Source organism: Mobula birostris, chromosome 21 (assembly GCF_030028105.1).
Source record: "Mobula birostris isolate sMobBir1 chromosome 21, sMobBir1.hap1, whole genome shotgun sequence".
Taxonomy (NCBI): domain Eukaryota; kingdom Metazoa; phylum Chordata; class Chondrichthyes; order Myliobatiformes; family Myliobatidae; genus Mobula; species Mobula birostris.
Window position 1 is genome coordinate 45,346,277 of NC_092390.1, and position 15,196 is coordinate 45,361,472.

General features: G+C 35.9%; 1 protein-coding gene across 5 annotated transcripts in view; it reads left to right on the forward strand.

The window, feature by feature from the left end:
* ebf3a (EBF transcription factor 3a) overlaps nt 1–10,025 on the forward strand; it is a 120,640-nt gene extending 110,615 nt beyond the window's left edge. For 2 of the 5 annotated variants that reach the window (XM_072239395.1, XM_072239396.1), the window contains exons 13-16: nt 920–1,097; nt 4,743–4,931; nt 5,443–5,532; nt 7,230–10,025. In XM_072239395.1, the coding sequence (XP_072095496.1) occupies nt 920–1,097; nt 4,743–4,931; nt 5,443–5,532; nt 7,230–7,261 (489 nt within the window). In that variant the 3' untranslated portion in view covers nt 7,262–10,025. Of the gene's footprint in view, nt 1–919; nt 1,098–4,742; nt 4,932–5,334; nt 5,533–7,229 lie in introns of all 5 variants that reach the window. The other 3 variants (XM_072239394.1, XM_072239393.1, XM_072239397.1) reach the window with 3 other exon arrangements.
* Nucleotides 10,026–15,196: the final 5,171 nt, after the last annotated feature.

Consider the following 15,196-nt stretch of genomic DNA (forward strand, 5'->3'; position numbering starts at 1 on the left):
AACTCAGTCTCATAAGCAAAAGTACTTTCACCTAAAAATCCAAGAACAAACTTCCACACTAGTGGTTGTTTGAGGGACTTTCCCCCCCAAATTGTTTAATCGATAAAGGAAATAACAAGTATTCATTATTTATCTGTAAATAAAAGTTGAACTTATCCATATAAACAGAGAGAGAGATCCTCCTACCTATTTCGTATTATTCAACTATGTTGTATTATGGATGTGACATGTAAATTTATTATTTATGCAAGAGGTAATTTTTATTTGTATTTAATAGGTGATAGCAATCATTTTGGAAGTAAATCTGTTTATTGAAAAATTCAAAGTAAGAATATAGTTTTGTGTTAGATCAAACTGTAATAATCTTGATTTGACAGATGACATAGAAGTCTTGTTTCCAAATAATCTTGATGGTTAAATAGTTGCATGATTAGGCTATTAGTTAATATTCTGAGGTCTTTATACAGTAAAGTTTGAGTGTGGATTTGCTCTTTTAACTTGGAATTTATTGCCTATTGTTGTGAAATGTTGAAAGTATAAATTCTTCAGGCTGCAAGCTTTGGCAAAGAAGAGGATTTTACTGTAATTTATATTGTTTTATATTTTGAACATCAGCTGCTGGACAGTTTGATGTAATACCTTGCTTTCAGGGCAAAGCTAAACCATTCATTTGTTTCTCGCAGCAAGTTCTTTTTGTCAAGATGACTCACATTTAGAGATTAGTTGTGAGTCCATTCTGAAAGGAAATCTCTACGACAGCAGTGAAATACATTCATAATAAACCTTCAGAAAGATGCCATGAGATGAGCCATAAATATACAACGTCTTTATCTCTGAAATCTAAGTTGCATAATGTTTCCTTTTATATTTGGAGTAAGTCACTTTTATGTGTATGTGCAATATTCTATCTAATTTCCAGGAGATAATTCTCAAACGCGCAGCTGATATTGCTGAAGCCCTGTACAGTGTGCCACGTAATCACAACCAGCTTCCTACTCTCGGCAACACCCCAGCTCACAGTGGTATGATGGGAGTTAATTCTTTCAGCAGCCAACTAGCAGTCAATGTGTCAGAGTCATCACAGGGTAATGACCAAGGTATGTTGGTGTTCTGGAGATAAGTTCCTACAGCAACCGTTTCACCTCAGTGTCAACAAGTCCTGCCTTGCATTAACTTTAGACACTTTGGTAATATTTCATAGTCCTTTTACCTAATTGATCTCTTTGCCTGTCGTTTAACAGTCCAACTGTAAAACATCCTCAACCCCTGTTACTTTGGCTTGGCAGTGAATTACTCTCCCTGCATAAAGTGCCTAAATCAGGTACCATGCTGTTGTTTCAAATAGTTACGCATCTGCTGTGTTGGAAAATGAGAAACAATCAGCCATTATGCATAAACTTGAAATGTGTTTGACAGTGTAAATTTATGAATGAACTGCAAGATAAAGAGTAGCAAACAAAATAAAGAAACCTACAGACTTAGAACCCTGCTAGTTCACAAATCGTAATATCTTGCATGGGTTATCAGTGGTTCCTCATGATACACACTCAGCACCTACTCAGCAATTCAGGACAGCTTCTTCTCTGCCAAATGATTTCTAAGTTAATGAACAATACCTCACTACTTTTTTTTTGCAATACTTAACCATTTAATATATATACTTACTGTAGCTGTCAGTTTTTTTCTCCTTATTTATTTAACATGTGCTGCTGCCGTAAAGTAAACAATCTCACGACATACGTCAGTGATGTTAAATCTGATTCTGATAGGAATAAATTCCCTATTAATTTAAGTTTAATGCTTTATATATAGTCTCTTGAACAATTTTTTTTTGAATGACCTTTAGTGCCAAATTAAACACAAATTTGTGGGATAACTTAATGTTCCACATGAAGTATAAGCTCATTTTTATCCTTCCTGAGGACTCTGTGAGCATCATCTCCAATGCATTAAGTACGTTTATATATTTTATGAATGTGTTTGTACTGTCATATGAACACACTGAGCTGGAATTAAAGTTCTAGTAGTTGCTCAAAGAATGGCTGGGAATGATCTGTGAATGTGGTAATCCCAACCTTGGTAGCTACTCAGTAAATTAGTGTTGCTCTTTAGCATCAACTCCTCTACAGAACTGAAAAATCTACCTGGGACTGTCCTGCCAGAGGAAAGTGAGTCAGTTTATTTTAGCTGACTTACAATCAAGATGTTTAATGGAACCTAACTAATAACTGTGTGATAATATTTTCCTATTCCGCAGTGATTATTTTGGCCAGCAGTAATAATCTGATTTATTTTGCCATACAAATCTCAAAAGTTTAAGAGGAAATGAAAGTTACCTTGAATTTCAAACTGATCAAAACAAACTATGCTAGTAATAACACTAACAGTATTACTACTGCAAATTGAGAAGAACCCGTTCATGAAAGGGACCATTCGGCAATAATATTGTTAATCAGTTGTGATGATTTAATTTTACTTGGTCAGATTGCTACGTATCATCTAAAGCTTAAGTTAATTGCTCATTTGTTTTAGTTATGTTAGAATATTAACAGTGTGTTTTTAATAGTTTTCATTTTCACCCATTTACATTTTGTGGTGGACATCAATAAGGATGTTTCATGCTTCAGGTATAGGATGTCATGAAGAATAAACAGTTAATCAAAGCAAGCTTACCTATTAATAATCTGCATTGATAACTAAAAAATAGTAATCAGTATATATAATGTTAACTAAATGTTTTGTATTATTTGTTGCAAAATAACATACTTAAGCGAGACATGCTTGAGGTGGAATTTTAAAGGTTATGTGAATGTAATAAAGCTCCTTGTTGCTGGATGTGCCATTTTGAGAAACTTCAAATACTAAAAGTTCATTTTTCTTACTGCTTCAGATGGTGACTCAGGATTGTTGATAATTACTAGTATAACTGAATGTGAGAGTGGCTGACAGCATATGATTGAAAAACTCTTTTATATGCCCTATCATTGAGTGAAAGGGAAATGTGCTGCTTATCAGGTAGTCACTGCACACCAGAAAGCAGCAGCCAATCAACTTGATATTTTAATACAGCATTTATTGTAGTTCCTCAAAAGAAGAAAAGTGACTTGCATTTAAGCAGAGCTATTCATAGCCTTGGGATGTCCCAAAACTCTTTACGGCAATGATGTACTTTTGAAGTACAGCCACTGTTTAAATGTAGAAAACACAGCAGCTAATTTAAACACAGCAAGCTTCCTCAAAAAAAAAACACTGTGTAATGACCTGTTGGTCTGTTTTAGTGATGTTGATTGAGGGATAAGTATTGCCCAGCACACTAGAATAGCTCGACTAATATAAAGCCATTGGTTTTTTCTTACCTCCACCTGAGAGAACACTCTAGGCCCTGGGTTAACGTTTATATGAAAGTAGGAGCATATTATAGTATAGCATTCTCACAGTATTGAATTATTCATAAGAAGAGAAGTTCTTGTGTAGCCACTCAAACTTGCTGAACCATTCAACAAGGTTGTGACTGATCTGATCAATGTTCTTGACACCTCTACCCTACCTGACATCCATAAACCACAATTCCCCATTCCAGTCTTGAATATGCACAATAATTCAATATCTACTGCTATTTGGAGTATAATATTTCAAAGATTTACTTCTCCCTGAGAGAAGAAATTCTCTTCTTTTTCTGTCTTAAATGGGAAACTTATTATGAGGCTATGCCTCTTAGTTCTGGAATCCCCCACCAGCATAAGCATCTAACCAACGAGCTTTTTCAGAACCTTAAATGTTTCAAGTAGATCATCTCTCCTCTTAAATGACACAAAACATTACATCCAATCTGTTTCATTTTCCAAATAAAAAAACTGCCTATTCCCAGGAGTGCATCTGCACTGAAATGCCTGTGTGCTGGAGGAACTCAGGTAGTTGGGTAGTATCTGGAGTGGGGAAAGGAGCCATTATCATTTTGGTTTGACACCTTGCATCAAGACTAATGCAGGGTATTGCCCCAAAGCGCGGACACTTCCTTCCCTCACTCATGCTCCTCGATCCATCCAGTTCCTCCAGCCGATTGTCTGTTGCTCTGATTCCAGTATCTACAGCAGGGCTTCTCAGCCTGGGGTCCACAGCCCCCTCGGTTAATGGTAGGGGTCCATGGTATGAAAAAGCATGTGAGCCCCAGTTCTACAGTCTCTTGTGTCTCTGCTTTTCGAACTTGAATTCACAAACTTCTGACTCTGAAGCAAGAATGGGAAATGTTTCTAAATGCAGCTTTATCGAAACTAACTGTGGAGGTATCACATTAGGACATGCAGGCTTAGAAGCTCACCACCAATTTGTTAGTGCTGAATATTCTATATAGTGGTGACAGTGAATTATACTTCATCTCCAGAATTCTTTCCATTGACTTTAATGGAATAAGTATTGGTAGTGGTGTAGAATGTATTGATGCTACCACATAGTGAACCTAGCACTAGCATTGAATGATGAATTTCCAGTCAGCTAGCTCGGAATATTTTTCACCAAAATATCTGATTTTAAGACTAAAGGCACATTAGTCATTTTTTAGCAATCAATTGTACTACTGAGTCTCTGGGAGCAGTTCTTGCAGCTAAATTACCTTCAAGAACAAATTTAATCTTTCAACAGATTTCCTTTAACTTTTGGCAAAGCATGATAATATTTAGAAAATCAGTGCAAAGATTTCTGAAAGAGCCTTTCAAGTATTACAATGTAAACTTTTGCTTTTATAGTAGGGTACAGCCGCAACACAAGTAGTGTTTCCCCGCGTGGCTACGTTCCCAGCAGCACCCCTCAGCAGTCCAATTATAACACAGTCAGCAACAGCATGAATGGATATGGTAATGCAGCAATGACCAACCTGGGGGTACCAGGCTCTCCTGGATTTCTGAACGGTTCATCAGCCAACTCTCCCTATGGCAGTAAGTGTCTGCTTTACTAGTACAATATAAGCAGCGGCTCCATGTGCAGTTTTATCTTGAATAAATGCTTGCATTATTTTTTTTGTGAGTTATCAGCTGCTGGATAAAAGGAGGGGTGACTCTGGAGGCTGGACATAAATAACTAATAAATTCAGACTTCAATGAGCATTAGGTATCTGGGTTCCAAGCCAAAACTGATCGAAAGTACATTTGCTATGTATATATATGACAAACAGTCCATCAGAGAAGAGTTTGCCTATTATCCAGAGAGTGGCCTAGCTGGGACATTTTATTTCTAAATTTTTGTAATATATCTAAAATTGTTTTAAAGGCCTCCTCTACTACGCCTTGTGTACAGTGCAAACCGAAGTCTCAGCCTGATTTTTTTTTTGCTTTGTTGCAGTAGTGCCGTCAAGCCCTACCATGGCAGCCTCTTCGGTCACCCTCCCTTCAAACTGTAGCAGTACACACGGCATTTTCTCATTCTCACCTGCCAATGTCATCTCTGCAGTGAAACAAAAGAGTGCATTTGCTCCTGTTGTCAGGCCTCAAGCCTCTCCTCCACCATCTTGCACCAGTGCAAATGGAAATGGACTTCAAGGTGAGCTAGTATCCTTCATTTCCTGATCCACCTTCAGGCATGCTCATCCCATACAATAATACACATTAAAATTCACAACATCTTTCCCACAGCGGAAACCAAAAACAAATATATTGCAATTGTATAGTTTGCACTGGCTAATCAATTACCTAATTAAGCCAGTAATGCACAAAACAAGTTGAAGCCGGACCGTGGCCAGATGCACTTTGTTTTGTAATCAGAGTGTGTGCTTCTATAGTGCTTGTCAGCGTTTCAGCTTTCTCTGTTTCATCTTTAAGCATGCGATGGAGCTTTATTGAACTGCTTTGGTGTTCCTGACACTATATTTGTACCCTTTAGGAAAGATTTGGAAATAATATAATTTGGAGAATTTCACAGCGTTCATTGCGGCTTTGATTTTACTTCGTGCGTTTACACGGTAGACGAGAGCAATGCTTCAAAATGCAATTAGACGTGACCTCAAAGTTCTGCGCAGACTAGAAGCTGCAGTACATGTTATCCAGAAGATAAAATAACTTCTGTATCAGTAATACTTTATCTATAGGTTAATTTGATATTATTCCAGATTTGCAATTTGCCTTCCGTGTGTCCAGTTTTGATGTTTAAGTCATTAAGTCAAGTTTGAGTAGAATCTTATTATAACAACTACTTCTGAATATCTGAAATGCCATTCAGAAAAAAAGTACTGTATAAATACATAGATCAGATTATGAATGTATGTAAATTCAATATAATTTCCCTTCAAATGATTTGCTCATGGTCTTTGTTTTGAATTTCTAAAGTAACCCAGAAATATTATTTCAACGCTTCAGTAAAATAAAGACAATTTTTATTGGAAAATATAGAATAATTTAAAAATTCATGAATATTTACAGCCCCATAAACACCATTTAAACCGTTGTTGACTTGTTTACTGAGTGTCTGACTTTTATACCTCATCATGTCAACTAAATATGAAGTATGTAATACTCTTGGTTATGAATGCATATTCTATGAATGGTCTTGGTCGTCTGTGACATAGATTGTTTGTAGGCGAAGAGCAAAGGTAGAAATTGAACAATTCAGAGTAGTTAAGAAATGTAAATGCTATGTGTTTAGTATATAATGGTTTGAGGTACTGGAGACTTTTGATCTTAAACAGCCGTTGGCTTAGAACCACAGTTGTTATGATAAAATGCAATTAACAGAAAGCAAAAATTGAGGTCCCCAGCTAAAGTCAAAGTGCTGCAAGAAAAGAGGCAAGGTTGCTAAGATTTCAATTTAAGGAACCTGAGAAGTGTCTGGTCCTTGACTACTGAGTGAGTTGGTCCTGTCTGACGTTACCAGAACTGACCATGTTGTTTCTCACCTGTCAGCAGAGGAAATCTCCAGGGAGTCTGGACCACTGTATGCCATTAACAAAACGCTAAGAGAAATATCACACATGTGGTAGGCAGTATGCTGTTCACCTAAAATGTCAGATTGCTCCTCTTTTAAAAGTGAAGTCTTTGTAGGCTGTCTTGTTAAAAAGCACATTTCAGATTTTTTAGCCTGGACCTGCATGAGCCATACTAAACAGCTGCAGACAAGAATGCTCAGTCCAATCCAATAACTTGTTCCTACAGCTAGCCTTTTGGAGTTTAATTATATTATATAAGAGCTAATATCATTTATACGCAAACGATTTGCCAATAGTATTTCATTTTCTTCTGTTTTAGGTATGTCTGGGCTTGTAGTCCCTCCAATGTAAGACCACATTTGTTTACCTAGAGCAACACCAAGAGTCTGAGGATGAACTTCAGGGGATGTTCATTACATCTGAAGATGCTGTTGGAAAATTATGAGCAACATTGAAAACAAAAATGACCAGATCCTTCTACTGTTAAGAACAAAATAAAAACATTATTATTGAATTTACTCAAACCATTAGGAAATGATCTGCAAGCAACCTAATTCTTCATGAACAATTTCATTTTATTAACAGAACTTCCTCATATTTTCACATTTCTCTATCTTGAAGAAACAAAAAAAAGCAATGCCTATTTTGTATAAAGTTTCAGATGACGTCTTGGCTATGTCTAGTTCTTGCTATGTGTTGGGAGAAACGTTGTGGACGCACCATTTTGATTATCATGAAACACGGTTGAAATATTCCTCAAGCAGAACATTTTTCAGTACTATATTTAGGTTCACAATGGTTGTGTATCTCTATAATGTGAAATAATTTTTCTGGGGTGGGTGAGGAAGGGGCCAAGGAGGTATAAGCCATTGAACTGGAAGGAGAAGATAAAATGTATGATTTAAGACATGGGGACCTACGGAGGGCTAGGGGAAAGTTATCATGCTTAAATTCATCTTAAAAAATCCTGAAATTTGTAACTTATTGTAGTTAGAAATTGTAACTTTGATATTGCAAAAATTCTTCTCTTGCCTTCAACAAGCACACTGACAGAGATACAAAAGCTACTGTCTGTTGGTAAAGACTATACTTCCACTGCTAGAGCTTCCTGTTAAACAAGTGTGATCTGCAATGTTTTTTCAACTTTTGCTAGCACTGTATACTATTGCATTCTTAGGCTACTGTGAAGTCTATGTTCCTTGTACCAGAAAGTTGTCCTTTGACTTCTAGATCCTTCTCCCTAATGTGTTTTGTATGTGGTTATAAAATATTGTAGAATTTTGTGATTTTGCCAAAGTTGTAGCTAAATATTTATACACTTGTCTTGAATTTTTCAGATCCACTTAATATTAAGGAGAGAGGTTTTATTCCTTATGAAGTCTGTAAGGAGTAAAATAAGTCCTAGTCTTCATTGCTACACTTTCTTTCACATAAACACAGTCACTGAACAATTTTTTGTAACATACCAATATAAATATTGTATTTATCTTTGAAATTTTGTATATTGCTTTCCTTCATTTTATTTGATCTTGTATGTATTTGTTTGTCACGGCCAGGTATTGTGATGCCTAAGGAGCATTAAGCCAAGAACATTTGCCTACATCTATTTCATTTTATGATATTGCTTTGTCCATATGTTTCATTTTTACTAGCGGAATCTGTTGATTTGTTCAGACCTTTCGTCCATTTTTTTTATTTGAGAAAAATCAAATTCATTGTTTATTTTTATATAATTTTTAAGTTATCTGAACAAATAATTTTGAATAAAATTGTTGTTGTATAGTCAAAAGGAATTGTTTGTGCCACATGGCTGTAATAAATAATAGTAGAAAGCGTGCATGTGCAGCAGCCACAGGAGGATGACCCAATTTGTGGTTGTAAATTATTTAGAATGTAATATTCATTTTTAGCTGCCACCCATGGATTTGCCACATAGTAAAAAAATGTATTTACTGGAAAAAAAATTTGGAGGCCTAAAGTCAAAATGGAAACTTCAGTTCATCTGGTAAACTGATGTTTGATTAAAAGATTGATAACAATTAAATACAGAAAGACTTCTCTGATGCCTTAACATTGGAGTTCTTGACAGTAACTTTGGTGCCACTCTGTCATTGGTTTACACCACAATTGATAATCATCACTGCAGCTGTCAAGGATGATCTATGGTGTAAAAAGCACAAACTTTGTACAAACACTTACTCTAATCCCCCGCAAGCCTCCACTCTGTTGTACCGGGCAAGTCCTCAGAATGGAAGTATCGTACTGCAGTGTCTGGAAGTGGAAATTTCTTTCCCAATATTTCATGCCTGACAATGCCCAAGCCTGTTTGCAAAGGCAGAAAATAGGGACATCACTTGACCATTTTTGTGCCTTTGCATAGCACTGTGTGATTTGCTAAAGCTGCATGCAAAATATTTTGCAAACTGCAGCAGCTTTGGAGGTTGAGTCGCAATGGGGAACATATATTGTCATTCTGGGCAAAATGCACATTTAGTAACAGTTATTTTGTTTAACTCAAAAGTTAAAAGAATCGTATCACATGTGCTGAATGTGCAACACATTTACTCTGTGATAGCTTCATACATCATATTTACATGGAAACATCTCAGATTTTTCTCATATCTGAGAATCTTGTTCCAAAAGGAAGTCATGTACATGTGGAAAAAAAATTGCAAGATTCATCATTACTGCAGTATGGTTTTGTGTTTTAGATTAATTAGTCAATGCACTCATTGCTTCCTTGTCTTCAATCTTAAAGCTTCACTACATGGTAGAAATAACTGTTAAGAAAATTACAGTAAGATTGTTTTATCTGTACATTTTTCAGATATTTAACTGTATAAAAAACTGTTCATTTTACACGATATTTAATTAAAGTATTTCTTGTCTGTGAAGTACTTTTTCAGTAATTTAATATGAGGTCTCAGAATATGTGTTGAAAGATGTGCTTATATAAATATAAGGAAGACCAGCAAAACAGTTGAGGTCATTTTCTAATTATGATTTTTAAAAATATTTTTTCCTTCAAAATGGTTAAATTTCTGCATGTCTCCATGAGCCTTGAGTGTTTTATTTTTTAACAGTACTATTGCTCTGTGCACCTTTTACATGCTTCAGACACAGCTTTAATCTCAATTTTATTTAAATTTCAAAATACAAGTTTCTGTATTCAAGTGCAAATATATTTAGGATATAGATTTGACCTACAGAAGGGACTTTTTGTGATCTCAAAAGCTTGTCTTGTACCTAAAGAAAAATCCAAGTTAGTTCTAATAAAGTTATCAAATAATTACCAAAGTGTGAAGACTATGTTTAGACAGTTTGACATGAAGTTTGGGGCATTTTTAAATGCACATAATAATAGGAGTTAGAAATTAAATGCGAAAAGGCTTATTTACAGCTATTAAACCCATCTTCTCACTGTGAAATGGACATTTTTTTTTAAACAACGGTCTGTTGCCCTCTGGCCTATTTTTGTTGTTTTTCAATGATTAATCTGAAAGTGACATCTTCAATGGGGAATTAATTTACTGGTGTAAACTAAAAACTCCAGAAAAAAGATACACCACCATTCCCTTCGAATACTCAGGACTCTGGCCCTTGTCTTACATATTTTGGTTCTGGAATGGTTGAGGTTTAGCAGTCATAATGTCATTTGGTGCTACAATATTAAGACTGTTAAACCAATAAATAGTAAATTATCCGTATACTGGTAATGAGCAAATTAAACATTTTATGTGTGCTCAGCAATGCCAACATGGAATACTTTGTCAAGTGTGGTGAAGCAAAAGCTGTTTCCTCTTTACGTAATGGGAAAACTGTAATAAAATATATATCAGGCAAATGTCAAAATATTTCATTTGTCAGATCCATCTTGATGCGAACTTTTATAATATCATCCTTTAGATATATTCTTTTTCAGATCAGCTACATTTACATTTCTTTACTTCTCAACATATATCAGAAGATGTGTTTTGACATGTTTTGGCTTTATAGTCTGCTAAAGTATACAGTGTAAATTAGTACTGGCACATGTTGCTCCTTAATTGGTTTTCTCAGGAATAAATATGCATAACTTATTTTAGTAGCTAGTGCATTTGGCTAATGACATACATACACTTTTGTATAAAGATGCATATTTCGATTAGCCATACATTTATTTGGACACAGAAATGCTTTGCAAGTAACTTGCACAATGACAGAAAGAGAACAAAATTTTCAGGGGTTAGCAGAAGTCAACCTTTGTGGGATAATACAACTCCAATCTCCTATCCAAGAACAAAAGAGTGTGTTTATGCATCTGCCACTTACAGTAAAGCAGCCTTTTAAAGTTACCAACCTTTTAAAGATTATTCAAAGCACTTGAAATGGGCTTCAATCTAATGCCTCATTTCATTGCATTAAACAGCCTATTTAATAAAGAATCAATATATTCAAAGGGCAAGGTTATCTTTTGTCTATAAGGGGTGGCATCAGTTTGAACCCTTTATAGTTCAAATGCTGAAAAAGGCATCATGAAATCTATACTCATCAACTAGGTCAACTAGAGCAATAAAAAAGACCTCTGTAAGAATAGCTGCCCTCCTTAATCAAGAATTATAAACCTTATCTGCCTCACTGAGTAGCCACAAATAGTGGGTCGGAAAATGTCAATTTCTCATCAAGGCAACACACCCAAATGATAATTTTCCACAGAATACATACAATTAGGAGGATGTAGATAGGCAGCATCGGCGATTTAGAGCGATCGCTACTTATTATGTTAATGGGAAGCTGAGATCTTGCTGTAAGCAGATAATGACTATTGTTGATACCAGAAGTGTCAATATGCCAAAGAACGATTTCTGAATGTGAGCCCTTGTGCGTTTTTTGACTTTTGCTGATCCCAAGGCTTGATAGCGGTGCATCTGCCAAGTGGCATCACGTACCGCACCTCACAATTAACAGAGTGAACAAATAGCACAAAGAGTGGAATTTCTTTATATTCTTTGAGACAATTCCCTGTTTTTACCCTTCAAGGATTTCTTTTATCTTTGCAAGAGCTGGCTTTTAATGAAATCTAAACTCATCAGAGGAAATCAAAAACCTCAAATCAGATTACAAATTGATTTTTGGTCGCTTGTCATTAAGCGGTGCATTGCCTTGTGTTCCGCGGCAGAAGTAACTTCGTGTCAACCAACAGTTTAAAACCAACTTGTACATAAAGTAATTAAATAAAGGTCAGGAATGGATTTACATGCTTTTATGGCCATATCAAACTTACAGTACTTTCTACCAAACTCTCACTGAAATGTTAAAAGTTATGTCATATCTTATAATGATCACAATTTTTTTATAATAAGACAGCTTTTCCTATACACTTTCACCAAGTAGTCATTTTATCCTAATATCATTCTGGGAAGTTATTGATTGTTTGAAAAGCACATTTAATTGTGTAATTATCTTCTGATGCAATATTTTTTTCAACCAGAAGCATAAAAAGACCATTTGTTGCTTGATACTAATGGACATTTCATGTCATATTTGTACATGGCTACTAAATATTCATAATTTCCACATCAATAATGCTTCATAATTGGGATAAAGAATAGTTAAAAACCACGCAGTTTCAGCTCATTTAAATTAAAGTTTGCAACGTTAAACAATCGCATAGAATGGGAAATGCTGGAAGAATCTAAAAGCTATTGCTATTAAAATAATGAACTTATCCATTTTCAGTCTTTGAATGTCCTGCTTGCTTTTATAGTGAAATATAACAAAATGTCTTATTGATTAGAAGGTACCCCAGTTGTACTGAGAAGCTTTACTTAGTGAGGACTTCAATTATTTGTATGCATCATCCGATTCCTTCAATAACCTACAAAAAAAGCCATAAATCTTGCACATCTATGTAGGATCCCAAAGGAAAGTAGATGGATCATCATGGCTGTATGAGAAAGCATGCTGTACATTTGCACCAAAGATATTTGGCTGGTAGACCTTAAATTGACAACACTCTTCTTGTCAATGCAGATCTGACTCTAAATTCAAAATCAAATTTGTACATTATCAAAAACTCAATGTGAATGTTTTACCAGCCACTTTGGAAAAAAAAAGCAAACACCACAATGTCACCTTTTTCGGAGAAATAAACCAATGTAAGGTAACCGAAATCTTCAAAGATGCATCTGTTCGAAAAGCCGATATGCATTCAGTCTTCTAACTCGCTATGTGTTCTTTCAACGTCGGTTTGGTTTTTATGCCTAGATTTAACAAGGTAAAGAATGACAGCTTGTAAATAAGTTTCTATTTGGAATCCAATGATTGTGTCAAATATTCCAAGAAAAAAATACAGCCCACTGCAAATGTAATACAGACATGCTCAACACTGCCTTGACAACATTGCTAGAATCTATCTTCATAGAGTAAATGTCACTGTCTTCCACTCCTCATACATTATGACTCTTGTACTGGGATTTATAAATCAGCAGGTTTTTGCAATGTTTATTGTGAATCACTAATTAGACTCCAGATTAAAACTGCTCAAAACTTGGTTCAAAGTGCTTGACAGCAATGAGAAAGACATGGTTTTCATTTCATCAGTGAGAGATGTAGTTGGTACGTTACTTGTTAAGCAGGCCAGCGATTTGATTTCCATGTGGGTGAGAAAGCCTGAACCCATTGACTGACTTGGCCTCTGGCGCTGATGGCCGCATCACGTGACACCAATATCATCCACCGTAACCCTCCGCCTGCTGCCTCTACTTCCGGCTGTACCTATATTGCAGAGGCGGATTCTTTGAAAGAACAGTCGGAACTTCCACTGGCTTCTCTGATTGCGGATTTGCTAATACCATGGATTCTCGCTACCACCATCTTTCTTGCTAATACCATCACACAGAAGGTACAGGAGCCTTCTGTCCCACACCATAAGATTCAGGAACAGTTATTATCCTTCAACCAGTAGGCTCCCAAACCAGCGTGGATAACTTCACTCACTTCAATTCCACAACCTATAAACCCACTTTCAAGGTCTCTGCAACTCATGTTCTCAACATTATTTATTTACTTATTATGTGTGATTTGTCTTATTTTGCACATTGGTTATTTGTCAGTTTTTGTTATTTATTAATTTTCATTAGTTATTTTGTATTTTTAAAAATTTTCCTGTAAATGCCTACAAGAAAATGAATCCCAAAGTAGTATAGGTGACATATACAGTACATACTTTGATAATAAATTTACTTCAAACTCCAGTCTCATTCAGGTAAATGGAGGAGATTACCTTTTGCGGGAAAAGTATTGGAATTCAAGTTTGTATATCTCAGATAGCTGTTTTCAATGCTCTGACAAGCTTTTGGAATTGTTTGTGTTTGATTAAAATTTTTTTAAATCCCATTTTTGACAGGTTCCAAGTGTTGCTGAATGTTTGCAATTATCAGACAGAAGGCCTTGTCATCTCAGTCCAACCCTGCTGTCCAGACCCAACATCCATGGTCCCTACCCACTATAAGAATATTTTCCAGATGGAAACGACCTGACATGCTGACACTCTGCACCTGACAGATGCCCAGATGGTGGAGCAGATTCCAGTCTCTGAGTCACACTCTTGCAGACTATCTTGACGGCCTCCCTTGGAACAGTTCGATGGCTTTGATAGCTTGCAGATTCTGAAAGGCTGTAAGGGTGCATGGTTTAACTGCATTTCAGTTTCTGAAGGATATTAAAATTTTCTTTTCCAATACATGGAAACTTGAATTTCTAAATATAATTTAAAATATTGAACCTTTTCAGAGATAAGAAAACTAATTAAATAACTAATTGGGCGCCAGGGTTGCCTAGCAGTACATGATGCAGTTCTGGAATTTGGAATTCAATTCCGGTACCGTTCTGTAAGGATTCTTTCTCTGCGTGTTCTTCCTATGGAATTCGTGAGTTTTCCCCAGGTGCTTTCGTTTCCCCCAACAGTCTAAGGGTTAATTGGTCATCGTAAATTGTTCTGATGATTTGGTTTAGGGTTAATCGGGTTTGTCAGGGGGGTTCCTGGGGCAAAGCAGCTCAAAGGGATGGAAGGGCTTCCTCCACACTGTATCACTAAACAAATAATAAATAAATAAATACATAAGTAACTTACTAATAAATATTCAAAAGTATTACACTGAATTAAACTGAAGTAAGTCAAGCACTTAGCTGTATTTTCCTCAGGGTCAGTAATCCGCTCTAAGTGAGTAGGATTGTTGTTAGTGAACTAGCCTTCGCTGATGTAACATCAAGGCACACCCTCTTCGGCAAGTAACTGTTCTGTCA